Source organism: Poecilia latipinna, unplaced genomic scaffold, assembly GCF_001443285.1.
Source record: "Poecilia latipinna isolate Pla-1442-1.1 unplaced genomic scaffold, P_latipinna-1.0 Scaffold2824, whole genome shotgun sequence".
NCBI classification, from domain to species: Eukaryota; Metazoa; Chordata; class Actinopteri; order Cyprinodontiformes; family Poeciliidae; genus Poecilia; species Poecilia latipinna.
Window position 1 is genome coordinate 4,244 of NW_015115440.1, and position 14,663 is coordinate 18,906.

The following is a 14,663-nucleotide window of genomic DNA, read 5'->3' on the forward strand; positions in this document are numbered from 1 at the left end:
CAGCTCAACATGGTCATCAGATACCAAAGAGAGTGTGGCAGTTAAGACAGTTCCACCCCAGTGAACTGACCAGCTGTTTTAGCTCAATTGCTGGGTTTCGAAATTCAGATGGAGGGCCGGAAGTGGATTTCTCCGGTTCAAAGCAAAGCAAAATTGATCATAAGTAAACTAATCTCCTAAATGGGCTGGAACAGTCGAGGCATCTCGAAAAAATATGCATATATTTAGGATATGATCCATATTATCTCGGTAAGAAAAAAAAAAGACTTCTCATAATCTTGAGGATTTACCAGGTGTCGAGGCCATCCACAAAACTAACTACCTGGAGCTGCAGACCTCGTATTATACGATGAGCCAGAAGAAAGTTTTCAAAAGCCTGGAGAATACAGTCATTTAGTTTCAAGCTGGGTCAAGCACTTAGGATAAAAAGCAGCATTAGATGGCTGTCGACTTGTTTCTGTGGGTGAGTAGTGAGTTGTGCTATTTTAAGTAATTTTAGTCTATGATAACGATGCTACCGCTAACAACAAACTAACCCATGTCTTTTATGAGCTTGAATCTCCTAAGTTGTATGTTAATGTTGAGTCGTTGTGACGAGGTCCGATACGATTAACACCGATCTACAGAAACGAAACTCCGTGTTCGTGTCTGTTCGTGGCCAGACACGAAGCATGTGGGGGGATAGTAACAGCTCACTGTGACTGTATGGCTAGGTAGGTTATATTTAATTTACTTAGCTTCTTTCATTTTTATTTTATTAGCATGAAAGTCCCACTGAAAAAACATTATATTATCTGCCTGTGACTCGGCACTGAGCTAGCTGCTAACAACATTAGTGGTCTGGGGACAACCACGCTAGGGAATAAAAATAATATATCTTCCCTTACATGTGAATGCTTGTCTTTCTAAGTAACTGTCCAATAACATATCTGGCATTGTTAGTTTCCGCACCTCCTGTTATTAGCTGTAAATTGTAAGTTTTTAAAAAATAAGTCCCCAACAACACTAGTAACAGCCCATAATAATGACGTGTTGCTGTTTCTACGCCAGAGACCGTGCAGGTGTAACCAAGGCCCAAGGGATGAATTAATTGCTGTCTAAGCTATCCTCCCTGTGTACTTTCCCAGGGCACGAACAATAGATGTGTTCATTTCATACAGAAACATTTTACTCAAGAAAGTGGGACCAAAGTTTATCAGCTATTTCGTCCCTTCAAACTGGTTCCTACCGCACAGAGCTCTCCTGACTTCTCCTCTGACCCAGGGCAGATTTTGATTATAAAAATTAGCACACGTTTCATATAATATCTTCAAACTCTTATAAAACAGACATGAGCAGTTTCAATTACTAAACATCTGTTACATTCAATATTTGATGATTAGTTTTCAACCTCTTTGGTTATAATGAACTAAAACATTTTCAGATGAATATATGACTTATATGCTCTTAAGAATGTGATCTACTATAAAAAAAACTACTGATTAGACTAATTTTAATCAAATCATGATCATTATATCTAAGAAAAATGTTCTACTGATTAAGTTATGTGTTGATTAAACCATGAGTCTCAATCTAACCTAAAACGAGGCCTACTCAAAACAATCAGGATCAGTCTAATATTTCAACATGCGCTAAAGTTAAACATAATTAAAACTAGCATAATTAAACAAATTTTTCCAACAAGAGCAATTCAAAACCACTCCTATTCTTATTTTTTTCTCGGTCTGCACGCCATAACCTCCTAGTGACAACAAATCCACTGGACGATAGAACAGAGATTGTGTTCAGGATTCAGCAACAAAAACACGCAAAGAACAGGATATTCAGTCCGTCACTGTTTTATGGTTTGAGGCTTGTTGTTTATTTTGCAACTAATAAGTGATCGTCTGAACACAGCGTTGGTTGACGACTAGCTAATTGAAACACCTGCTCTGCCGATGATCTATCTAGAGTTAGTGTGAGTCACCTTATGTTAGCCGAACCAAAACAAATCCAACTGCACAGCACAACATCTACGTGTTAAAGTTGCTAAAGTCAAGCTAACATAGCTGACTGACTTCCCTCTCCCTCCTATTTTTTTTATTAAAACCTTTTACTGTACTGACCTGTGAAATGTGATGAGGACTTTGTTTTATAGTTGTCGAAGTGTTAGCAAAGCACTGCGTTCCTTTTTCTTTTATATACACTGATTTAAGTCATGAATCCAAAACAAACTGAATTGAAGCCTACTAAAGACAAGCATAATCAATCTAATAGATTGGAACCGCATGTTTTGGTACGTGCTGGTGGCAAGACAATAAAATGTTTACATGGTCCTGAAATAAAAAGGAGAAATAATGTAGAAAAACCGATTACGAGTAGCGAGACATTTGCTACCGGTTGTTCGTTGTTATCTTGTCTCCCCAGGTCCGATAATGTCGTGTGTAAAAGTGAAACCACAAAGACAACAATCATTGAGCCGACAGCTGAGCAGTGTTGAGAAAATAAATTTAAAATAAGCTAGTTTTAAAACTTAACATGTCTTGATTCAAATGGCCTAAATTGTGGTTTTAAATCAGTGACTTATTCTGGCCTATTGACCTTTATTTTACCTGTAGTTCCAGCGGATGGTTTGCTGGGATCGTTTGAACTGCCTTTTGTCTGTGAGAAAACAATACAGTGGAAGTTCCAGCTTTTCACATTCATTTGTGAAAGGCCGTAAACACGGCAGGGGTTTTAGGCTTCAGATAGAGGGTCAGAGATAGCTCCTGGTTGGATGAGCAAAGATACGCCTTATTTGAATAAATTAAATACAAGAGGATAAAACTTTCTACACAGAAGTAACAAATTAGATTTGCCCTTGCAATTCTCCAAAGATGTCTTTGCACGTCTTTGCTTTTCTTTCTTTCTTTCCTTCTTTATGTCAGGTAAATGAATGTATGTCTCCGTTGTTCTGCAGTTTCTGGTGTAAGTTTATTAAACTCTGTAATTCTGTGACGTCAACACGCATTGTTGTTTTCCTTGTGGCTACACGTGGCCTGCCGAGAGGACCTGGGATCTAAGGAAGAGAGAGAGAGCCAAACTTTTTCCAAAGTTAACCTATTTTAGAAATTCTTCCTTAACAGCAGCTAGCTTGCTGCCTTCTCTCTCAGATGCATATAGGGTTTATTGAAGCAATGCCACCAGGGGTATGACTTTTGAAATGGAAAAACATTTTTCAGCTAATACTTTCCTAGTTACCTCTTCAGGGAGAGGCTGATTTCAAACAACTATTCCTGAGTGAATCAAAGAGAGCTTTTGCCAAGAAGACAGAGGACCATGGTAACTGCATCTTTTTGCACGGACAGTCTCTTCCACATGTAAAATACCGAGTTCCATCTGGTATCGACTGATTGAAGCAGTTTTTGCTCAGGAAATTTCTGCTGCTTTTGAATTTCCTTGAGTTTGGTGCTGTGTTCAAAGCCAGAAACAAGTGCACTCGTTTTCTTGTGGATGTCAACCAAGTCCTTTGTTAGACAATCTACGTCTTTTTGAACAGATATGGCTGGGAAGCATACCGACTATAAGACCCAATTATAAAATGAAACACTGACTTTATTAAGGAAAATATAAATTTTAATTCTGTGGTTATGGTGTCCTAAACGAAAGATCTATAATACCGTGTTTGGCACCACCTTAAAGGCGACATGTGGCTGTCATTTAACCCATCTTTTGAGTCTCTCTGACCAACACAGAAGTCACTGGAGCTCTTTAATCTAAAAGTGAAACCTATTGTTTTTTTCACTATTTAGCCTTCTTGTATCCAGGGTCATCAATACTCAGACTCAGGATTCAGAAAATGTATAATATGTCCATACTCTCTGCTTAAGGGAGGTATTAGCAGACAGAATAACTCTCACATAATAATTCTCTGTGTTTTCTGGTCTAATTCACGCTTGGGCCAGAATTTGTTCTACGCAACAATACATTTTAACAGGTTTTCCAAAAATGTCTGTGTACATATACATTTCAACACAGTACTTATTTTAATAGATTACATCTTCACTTGTAATTTCAACATGACGACCCTTTACAACTAGTCAGTTATCAACTGTTAATGACAACACCCATGATTCAAAAGAATGAAACCATCTTGTCAATTTATTTATACAGAATGTCAGAAATTTCAAAAAACAATAACGCAACCTATAATAAGAAAGTAATACTGTAGTAAACTCGTAACTTTAATCACAATTATTCTATAAACTGTTGCTACATTATATTCTCAGGTTCTAACACTCGATTCCTCTTCTTCAACATCATGATCATAATACTTGGTTAATTCCATGTCAGTCTCCAGGTCCTCTTACTCATCTTTCTGAGTGGTGCAGGTGTGTAGTTTGCACATTTCTGTGCACTTCAGCCTGTTTGCAAGGCAGGAACAGTCCGGCAGTTTGCAGGTCCGTACACAGCCATGAGTTCCAGGACGGCCAGTGGTGCTACGGGTCCTCGCATCCAGTCTAATATCAGCGTGCCTGGTGGAATAAGTGGAAGGTAAGTCTTTTACATTTTTTAAGAAATCTAAACAGAACAAATTTGCCAATACATAAGTATACTGTTTTATAAGTAAACTAAAATGGTCAACATTTCTGGTGAAACCATTACCTTGGTCATCAGTTGCCCATCCATGACCTTTTGGCTCTGGTGTGTGTGGCTGTGAGTGATCGCCTCCACACTGCTGCCTGGTCATTGGCACACTGTATATGCATTTTCAAACAGTCACGGCAAGGAGGGAGTCCACTCCACCTCCTTTGGTGCAGAACATCACGTAACGCAGAGCATTGACATTATTTATGCCTGATGATGGCGTATCTGTCTTGTAAACAAATGACTCCATGGTAGTCCACAATTCCTTTGACACATCCCAGGATGTTCCCAAAGTTTTGAAGGATTCTTGGAATGATCCGTTGACTTTGAAAAGTTTGAATTCACCACGTTTTCCTTGCCCTGCAAATGCGCTTACGCTGTCACGACCTGTGAAGGCGTCTACACCAGCAAGAACCTCACGTAGTTCATCCAAGGAACTGCGTAAGATTGCGGGTGTTGATGCATCTTGTCCAATTCTGATATAGGTGGCAATTTATCTTCTCACTCTGTACGAGACAAAGTACCTCGAAATCTGTATTCTCACTAACAATAACTGCGGTTCTGAAGGCATTCTGGTTGACATGATTAACATGTCAGAGCGTACGTGTATCTGCTTCCTCATGGGAAGACTTCAGCTCTTCAGTGACAGTTGTCTTCAGACAATAGCATGTCTCACCAGAGGGTAAAAACAGCTGCTTATCCTTAAGCATTTTAAGGTCCTCTGGTTGCTTCCACTGGCCTACAATAAAAGCTTCTTTGGTCTTCAAGTGCCAACTGCGTAAACCTGAGAAAATGTTGGAGACAATTTCTTTGCTTGACATTGAAATTTATCAAACTGATCTCTCAGACCGCCAATGTAGTCCCAGAAGGACCCTACTAAATCCACAGCTTTACACATGTCCAGTTACACAGACTGCAAAGCTACACTTGCTTTTTCAAAGCGCTGCAGAATGCAGTGCCACAATGTGGACATAAAGGCCTTTCTGTCATGATCCGTGGTTTTCTGTTTATTTTGAGTTTTTCTGTGTTTATTCAGTCCTGTGAGTCTCTGTCCTGTCCTCCCCGTTGATTGCTCCCCAGGTGTGTCTCATTCCCTTGATTACCCCGTGTGTATTTAAACCCACCTGTTGTCTGTGTTCCTCGTCGGATCCTCGTTGTGTGTATTGTCGTAAGTCAGTGTCGTTTGTGTCACGTCTTGTGTTTCGCTCCAGTAGAACTGTGAAGTCCTGGATAGCGTTAGCTCTCGTTTTTCAGTCCTGTGTGTTCAGTTGCTACCGGTATTTGGCTGTGTGCCTGTCTCTTTGCCGTGCTGCCTGTTTTGGACTGACTGAGCTCATCATTAAATTCATCATCTTCACCATAACCTGGGTTCTCTGCGTCTCTCCTCACCACCAACAACCCCACTTCATGACACTTTCAAGCTTATCCATTTTTTATCAAGTGACCTTGCTTCATTCGTTCTTGCAGCATTTTGGTTTGTGTATACCTAAATGATTATTTAATATTTTCAGTCCATTATGCACACTCCGGTTCAAATCGTTTCTGCAGTTCTGTCTCTATCTTTCTACTGGCTGTTGTAAGTGTGACATATGTCAGCATTGCTTTTCTGGAGATGTTGGAGGCCCTAAAGACCGAACCAACATCTCCTGTTTTCATGCTCTTTCATGTGCTCCATTTTGTGCTGTCAGTTTCAAAGTGAAAATACGACCCGCAAAGCAAAACGCAGCTCCAGTGGACAGAGAGTAAAGCAGCTGCTGTCTTTCAACTGCATGTATCTCACTGTCTTCCCACTTATGTTTGGGGTTACCTCGGTTGCCTTTGAAGAAAATATAGGTGTCAATATACTGCTTAAGACATTTAAAATATTAAATCCTCACCCCTCTCAACCTTAAACCTTGCTGTTTAAACATTTAGTGGACCTTTTTTTTTTGTTACAATATCTGTTTTATATATAATTACCTGTGCGTCATCATCACTGCTGCCTCAGTGTTGGACATGGTGCTCATATCAATCAACCGCTATGTGGCGATCAGATCTGTGACCCCCTGTGATACTCAACTACAGTCATGTGAAAAAAGAGTAAAAGTTGGTGTGTGCCTGTGTTGGCTGGATTCAGCTCTCTACAACATTTTATTTGTAAAAGACGATCTGATATGGAGAATGTGTAACCTTTGTTGACTTCGTTACAGGAACTGCTGATTTTGTTTTAATCTTTATTTCAGGCACATTTTGGCAGGCCAGCTTAAATTTCTCCAGAAATATTCTAGTTTTAACGTGTTTTACATAAATAGCATTTCTGCGTATTTCCTTTAAATATGTTTCCGCTTTTTTCTGGATGAGGTCTGTTAAAAATGTAATAAAATAAAAAAAACATTGTAACTGAGAGCCTGCACCTTAGCATCTTTACGTTCCCAAAACATTATTTGTCATATTTGAATGCGTAAGCTTGAGGAATAATTACAATATTTTCTGAGCTTTTTGTGTTTGGAGATGTCCAAGCCTTTGTTGATAAGCTGCCTCCAATAACCAGAGGCTGGCCCTCTGGTTAGATGCCTTAGATTTGCTGACCCAGGAGATTTAGGAGCCATTTTAGCCAGATGTGTTGAGAGAACCACACAACATAAATTACAAACAGTATTGCATTTAATTAAAAAATTAAATGTAATACTAATACAAAATAATAGTGAAGGCACAAGAAGCATTTTTTATATTAACACTTCAATATAAAACTTATCAAACTAATACAGTAGGTAATGTGTACGTTAGAACAGGGTAAAGTACTTCCATTGACAATGCATACATCTTACTACGTCTTTTCCACAATCACGTATCTCAGCAGGTTCACAAAATAGAAACTAAAATCAGAACAACAAAGCTTGTGTGTAAGCAGTAAGTCTCTTGGCTGGATGTTTTCGTCAGGATTGGACCTTGGGCTCGGTGAACGTGCGAGTGAAGTTCTATGTCCTCCTGTCTTAGTTTATCTTTCTCTCATTCTGCTGAGATGTTTTGCGTATGCATGTGCGACTCATTGATCCTGTCATCATACTGAGGCATGACTGTACTTTGATGTTTGAAATCATGTCTTCATTACTTTAACAGGAATGCTTATACATAGTTTATATGTCATAGTTGCACTACCATACACTTTCAATATTTATGAGATACAAGACATTTCTCAAAGGATATTGAGAAACATAAAGGAGTGATGTCTTATTTCTTCATACTTCTGAAATAAAATTAAAAAAATAATAAAAACTACAGGTGCCAAAAACAAGTGAGACAACTTCATTGGAAATCATTGACTCCTAGTTGTAAACGTGATAAAATGTATTTCAGCTCTTTTTATTCAGGATGTGCCACGCTTCTAACCTTTCTAAAGGATTTTTAGAACAGTGTTATTGTTATTATTATAGTCATTTCTGGGTATTTTACAATACATTAGAGTCACAAGAGCCAGGAAGCAAAATTTGGAAAGTGACAATGAGCTTTACTGCTTTTCTAAACCAGGGATAGAAAAGTGCATAGATCACAGGGTTCAGAGTGGAGTTGAAATAAAACAGGAAGAGTGAATATGACGCGTAGGTGTCACTGAGCAGATCCTCTCCTGTGAGGGAGACACAATAATACGGACAGTAACATATTAGAAAAACCACCACGAGAACACCAAGAGTCCTGGCTGCTTTCAGCTCAGATTTCTTCGTCATATTCACTGAAAGCTGCAGAGTGACGGCCGTGACGTGAGAGCGCAAGGCGCGGGCCTGAGACACGGCCGCAACAAACACCCTCATGTACAGCACTATGATGACTGCAACTGGAACGGCAAAACTCACAATGAGGTCAACAGTTCCTGCGATAAAGTCAACAGAAATTAGACAGTCTCCCACGCATGATTTATGCCTGCCCGGCTTTACTAAGTCATCTAATACCACAAGACAGCCGTAGATAACAGAACAAAGCCAACACAGACAGACAACAGCTTTAACTCTTGTGTCTGTGACTCTGGTGGGATAACGCAGAGGGTCACAGATAGCCACATAGCGGTCAACTGATATGAGGACCATGTCTCCGACTGAAGCAGAGGTGATGACAAAGGACAGAGAGTTATACAGAGAACAAGCGAGATCGCCGAGAAACCAGCAGCCGGTGTTTCGGATGATTTCTGCAGGCATCAGCAGGAGACCCAGGAGGAAGTCTGAGACAGCCAGCGAGAGGAGGATGGTGTTAGTGGGCGTGTGAAGCTGCCTGGAGAGAGACAGAAAATCAATATCAAATCAATAAATGCTGGTTTTACAATAACACAGCTATGTACAAACAGCAAAAATAATTCAAACAAAACAAGATTGAATTGCTACTTGAAATGGGAGACGGAGATGATGACGAGCAGGTTGAGAGATGCTGTCAGCAAAGAAATAGAAGACAGCATGATTTGAGGGAGCACGGCTTCAGTCCAGGTCCATCCAGGCTTCCTGCAGGAGGCGTTGGTTAACTTTGGAAAGCAGAGCTCTTCTCCAGTCTCTTGCTCCATCTTCAGAGGTGTGCAAAACAATCAGCTGCAAAATCCAACTATATACCTGATGAATGTCAGCTTGTAACTCCTCCCTTTTTTTTCCCTTCAACCTCTCTCCCATTGTGTATTTTGCTCTGTTTGTCAGTATTAGTGAATAGTTTTCTAATATTTGCAGATCATTAGATGCAACGACAAACATTGATGTTAAGACCTGTCACTTCAGTCTGTCTGTGTCTTTCCTTTTAGGATTCTTTTCTCACTGGCAGCAACACCTATATGTGTACACCTTGTCTGGCATTATACATGAACACTAGAAACTTGACTATTTTTTTAGCTGTAATTGCACAGAACAGCCCAGGAGCTGTATTGACTCCAATTTAAAAAGAAGCATTTACTTTCACCTCAAAGGAGGCACAGCGGTTGCAGAAGAAGATTATGTTGAATATAGTCTAGAGATCAAGAATGTGTGGTTTCTGCAGTGATATCGGCTGGCCTTATCCTGACCCTGGACCCGTACAAGTCTGGAATGGAGGGAAGGTCACCCCAAGTGATCCTCTCTGCAGACCTAATTGTTTGTTGAAGTTCAGGCCTTTCCTGTTTTGTGAAAAGACGGAGTGATGGCCGCGCACTGGACAGGCTAATAGAATAAAGCCAGTGTAGAAGATCACCAGCAGCTCCTTCAGCAGGTTGTACTACTTGAGCTGCCTCGGGTTGTACCCGGTCTTTACTGGGTCTTCCTCCGAACAGTGTCTATGTGTGAGACTCACCTGAGAAATGGTGATTCCTAGGAACTGGAAGCGATTCACTTTAAACAGTGTTGTTGAGGATGGTGAGGGCAGACAGTGTGGGTGGAGACAGTGTGCTGTTTGTCATATGCCTCAACACCAGTTGCCCAAAGGATTTCATGATCACAGCCATCATTGTGAAATGTCTTAATTTCATCTTGCTATGGGGTGTTTCTTGGTGACCTGGATGATGGTGAAAGGTTTGAAGTAGGAGGTAACCTCACATAGCTCCAGAGACATGTTAAAGATCTGGATGAATATGGTGGCCTGAGTGCAGGCTTCCAGGAAGAATGATAAAATACCATCATCCTGGGCCTTTCGTGATCTTCTGAATCTGTTAACAAATTTCTCACTAATCCTTGGTGTTAACAGGAGGTGAATGGTGTAATTAGCCGTTTTTCAAACTTGCAGAAGAAGCTTTTGAGGTTGTCAGCAGAGTTTAGCCATATAAAACCTCTTAAAATGAAAATGTTCATACATGTGAGCTGTGGTTTGTCAGCAGAAATTACATTTCTTAAGTTTGTCAGGTTTTTCAATTGTTGTCATTCTGCTGACTATTTCAATCCATGCTGTCAGTCTTCTCCATATCTTATAGTAAACCTTTAACTTTTCACAACAAGCTAACATCCATGTACCAAGACTGAGTGTAGTATGTTCCTGTGTTTTTCCAAGTCTCATAGTCGTTTGGAAACTATACAAAACAATCCTACAAGCTGGCAATCAGCTGAAAGGATTGATATGCTGGACTGACAATGTGCCAGCCTCAGGCAGTGCAATTTTTTTAATATAGCAAACACCATTCAAACAGTGACACACTTAGCAGTCTCTTGTGAAAGTGTAGATGGCTAACATCTCGTCATCTTCCTAAAATATTAGCATATGTCTTTTTTTGTTGTTGTTTGTTTTGCCTAAATCATCTTTTGGCAAAAATTTACCCATGCCATTAATTTAGGAAGGTGACTGTGTCAATATGACATATATGCTACAGTTAAGAACCTTCACAATTTTAGTTGTTTTAAACTTCAAGAGTCAGCTAAAACAGACAGTTTGTCTGATTAGCTGTTAGCCTTCCACTGCTCCAGGGATTGTTTCACGTCTTTTATAAATTCACTGTAACATGGCATAGATCTACCACAAGTAGGGGAACTGCTACCATCACAGAACCTCACTTCAAATTATCTCGTCCTTTTACCTTGTCTAAAGTACCTGGTTTTTTCTACCATATGTATATCTTTAATGGGCCATCACACATTGGAGCTGTGTTATCATCCACTCAGGATGTCAAATATGACAAATCATGGAGCAAAAAATGTCAAATTAGGCTACGTGTATCAATGCAGCTTTATGTACCTTCCACCTCTGTGACAGCAGTATTAATGCATAACCTTATGTTCACTTGGTAATTAGAGCAACAGCTGTTACCTTTAAAACTGCACATTATCAAGGGTCATATTGTATAAGAAATATATATATATATATTTAGGCAGTCTGCTGTGATACCAAAGAGATTTCTAAAGAGCAAGACAGACACTGTCCTGGCCTGCTTGTATTTCAGACCCAGCAGATCAGAAAACACAAGACAAAGCATTTGTAAAACACCTTTAATCTGAATAATTTTTGTTTGGTGATTCTAAAGGCCAGAATGTCTTTAAAAAACATCCAAATCACAAGGTGGAAATGCAACAACAAAACGAATTTAACAAGCTGCCGTCTGCCAATTACGGATGTGGAAAACTCCCAACGACGTCTAGTTTTAAATTATTCCTTTCGTGTTAGTTATGAAACTGTCGTCATAATTTACTGTATGTTGGCCTCACAGGAGCCGGGCTGCAGTATCTGAAAAGTGATGATGAGTTTGGTAGCTCTCCTGAACCAGGGATAAAACAACGCATAAATCACTGGGTTCAGACTAGAGTTGAAATAAAACAGAAATATCACATAGGACGCAGACGAGTTGATAATGTCATCACCTGCAAGGGTGACACAGTAATACGGACAGAAACATATGAGGAACACCACCATCAGAACCCCCAGGGTCCAGGCTGCTTTTAGCTCAGATTTCCTCGTCAGACTAACCGAGAGCTGAAGGGAAACAGCCGCGACCTGAGAGCGCATGGCACGGGCCTGAGAGACGGCCACCACAAACACCCTCATGTACAGCACAATGATGACTGCAACTGGAGCAATAAATGTAACAACAAGGTCAAACGTTCCCAAAATGTAGTCAACCACAATCACACATTCCCCATAGCAGGAGTTATGTTGCCCCGGCTGAGTTAAGTCAGCCTTCACAATGACGCTGCTGTACAGAGCAGAGCTGAGCCAGCAGAGACACACGCAGACTTTAACTTTTCTCTCTGTGACTGTGGTGGAGTAATGAAGGGGGTCACAAATCGCCACGTAGCGGTCCACTGATATGAGCACCATGTCGCCAACTGAAGCAGAGGTGACGATGTATGATATGTAATTATACAAGGAACACATGAGGTCGCCAAAAAACCAACAGGCTGTGTTCCGCATGATTTCACCCGGCATCAACAGGAGCCCCACAAGGAAATCTGACACAGCCAGAGAGAGGAGGAGGATGTTAGTGGGTGTGTGGAGCTTCCTGCAAGGAGACAGAAACACTTCGTTACAACACACTCTACAAATTTTAATTATTTGTCGCTGTTTTGTTCAAGTTAACCCTAGTATGTAGAAATGGGGTCCAACCGACCCCACACACGTACAACTTGTATCATTTGCCATAGTCCTCTACGTTTGCCTCAGTCCTCAAACACACAAGGGTGAAAATGAGACATATTCAGGTTTAGAAATACGATTAGAAATGCTATCATCCCCTGTTCTTCTCATTACAACCAAATGCCATTTTCTGTACAAATGCACAGTTGTAAAAAGAATGAAACCAAAGCAGAAAATGTGATCAAGGAATCTATCTGTGCCTGAAGTGAGAGACAGAGATGATGACGAGCAGGTTGAGAGCCACAGTGAGCAGAGAGATGAAGGACAGTACGGTGCGAAGGAGCACAGTTTCAGTCCAAGAAGATATAGGTTTCTTGCAGGAGGTGTTGAAGAGATGTGGGAAGCAGAGGTCACCTCCAACCTGCATGTCCATCTTTGAAGTCAGAGAGGAGCTCAAGCTGTGGCTTTTTTCCAAACAATTCTTGATTTTATGCCTCCTACCTGCTCACTCCTCCCCTTTGCTACCTCCCTTCTATTGGACACTGATGTCTTCCTGTCTTAATCTTGTATACCATTCAACCATCTTCATTATTGCACCCATCACTCTGAAACAGGGTCATTATGGACTCATCAGACTACATGACCTTCTTACATAGCTCATAATCCAATCTTCATGCTTGCTTGCAAACTAAAGCCTTTTCTCGGGTTAGTCTCACTGATTAGTGGTTTTCTTATGTCAACACAGCTGTTCAGCCCCAGTCCCTTGAGTTGATCATACTTTATTGTTTCACCACACAATAAAGTGATGGTCGATCGTGATCATTCAGGATTTTCTTCTGAGCACATTTCTGTTCTGCCTACACAAACAAATGTGGCTCTTATTAAAACCTCAACAGTTGAGAAATGGAAAAACCCTTGTCTGTAATGGTATCGTAGTGTCTGATCATGAGGACTCAAAGGGACACTGAGTTCAAAAACCAAGTTTCACATATGGATTCCCGATGCATTAGCAGACACACAGCCACCGTGACATAAACATGCCTATATCAGGAAAATAGGTATATGATAATGTAAACTTTGAAGACAGTGTGTGTTGGCCAGGACACTGGAAAAGGGATGCTGTCCAACGATCGGAGGCACTTCATTATGATTGGGCCAAGATTTCCTCGCAATTTGGTCATGCTGACTTAGGCTGCAATATTGTAGATCTGGATGACACAGGCTTTGATCGTCCTCAGGCTCACACCATCAGGGCCTGCAGTTTTTTCAGGCTGGAGCCTCACCAGCTGTCTTCTAACATCTGCCATAGTGATTTGAGGTGACCTGCTGAAGGGTATTAAAGGTCACCGAGTAGAAGAGGATGGAAGGAGGTGTGCATGTGAGAATCACATGGGGATGGAGGACAATGGGGAGGAAGAGGGAAGAGTGGGTGGACAGCAGCAGTGGTGTTGGGAGTGTGGGCTAGGCATGTATATCGTGTTCATTGGCCAAAGAGTTCAATGTCATGAAGAAAATATTGCATGAAAATATTAATATGTAATAATGTCAGTTGGATAGAAATATTGGTATTCATTAAGATTTTAAAATCCCCTTTAAGCTTTCAGTTTTCTAGTCTTAGCAAACTGAAACATTCTAACAAGAGCGAAATTGTTCAGTAAAACTTAACAAGAAGATCAAGTGAGAAGCCACAGACACACTGTTCACGTGACGTTGCCAAGTTGCTATGGATGAGGTAGGTAGGGAGGAGCTGTTGTTGTGATCAGTTTGCCAGAAAGAAATAAAGTGACATAAAGAGGAGCTACAATCACAGAGCTGTCTCGGCTCTGATCTTTCATGGTCTCTGATGATGGAGGTTCATGATGAAGAACTTTGCTTTCCACAACTCAACACCTCCTGTAGAAAACCAGCAGTTCCATGGCTCAAAGCTGTGTTTCTGCAGTCTGTTCTCTCTTTCAGCTGTGTGTTTTCTGTGACTCTCAATCTACTTGTTATCATTTCAGTCTCCCATTTCAGGCAAGGGAACATATATTTTCCTTTGTATGATGATGATTTTCCCAACAGGAAAGCAGCAACTGTTTGTCATG

The 14,663-nt window shown here is 40.6% G+C and overlaps 2 protein-coding genes across 2 annotated transcripts; both read right to left on the bottom strand.

Annotated features, from left to right (window-relative positions):
• Positions 1-8,033: 8,033 nt before the first annotated feature.
• Positions 8,034-9,130, bottom strand: LOC106939302 (trace amine-associated receptor 13c-like). Its single transcript, XM_015021665.1, has 2 exons — positions 8,958-9,130; positions 8,034-8,847 (listed from the first exon to the last, which is right to left on the bottom strand). Exons 1-2 carry the CDS (start codon positions 9,128-9,130, stop codon positions 8,034-8,036), a joined length of 987 nt encoding a protein of 328 aa, XP_014877151.1.
• A 2,564-nt stretch (positions 9,131-11,694) lies between these two features.
• LOC106939297 (trace amine-associated receptor 3-like) lies at positions 11,695-13,012 on the bottom strand. Its single transcript, XM_015021661.1, has 2 exons — positions 12,840-13,012; positions 11,695-12,505 (listed from the first exon to the last, which is right to left on the bottom strand). The coding sequence occupies exons 1-2, from the start codon at positions 13,010-13,012 to the stop codon at positions 11,695-11,697; spliced, it is 984 nt and encodes a 327-aa protein (XP_014877147.1).
• Between the last annotated feature and the right edge of the window lie 1,651 nt (positions 13,013-14,663).

What these genes read in the sequence shown, in the direction of transcription:
- LOC106939302 (XM_015021665.1), bottom strand. Translation starts at nt 9,130, where the DNA reads ATGGAGCAAGAGACTGGAGAAGAGCTCTGCTTTCCAAAGTTAACCAAC. An exon ending in ATCTCCGTCTCCCATTTCAA is followed by an intron (nt 8,848 to 8,957) that starts GTAGCAATTCAA and finishes GTCTCTCTCCAG; the next exon opens with GCAGCTTCACACGCCCACTA.
- LOC106939297 (XM_015021661.1), bottom strand. Translation starts at nt 13,012, where the DNA reads ATGGACATGCAGGTTGGAGGTGACCTCTGCTTCCCACATCTCTTCAAC. An exon ending in ATCTCTGTCTCTCACTTCAG is followed by an intron (nt 12,506 to 12,839) that starts GCACAGATAGAT and finishes GTCTCCTTGCAG; the next exon opens with GAAGCTCCACACACCCACTA.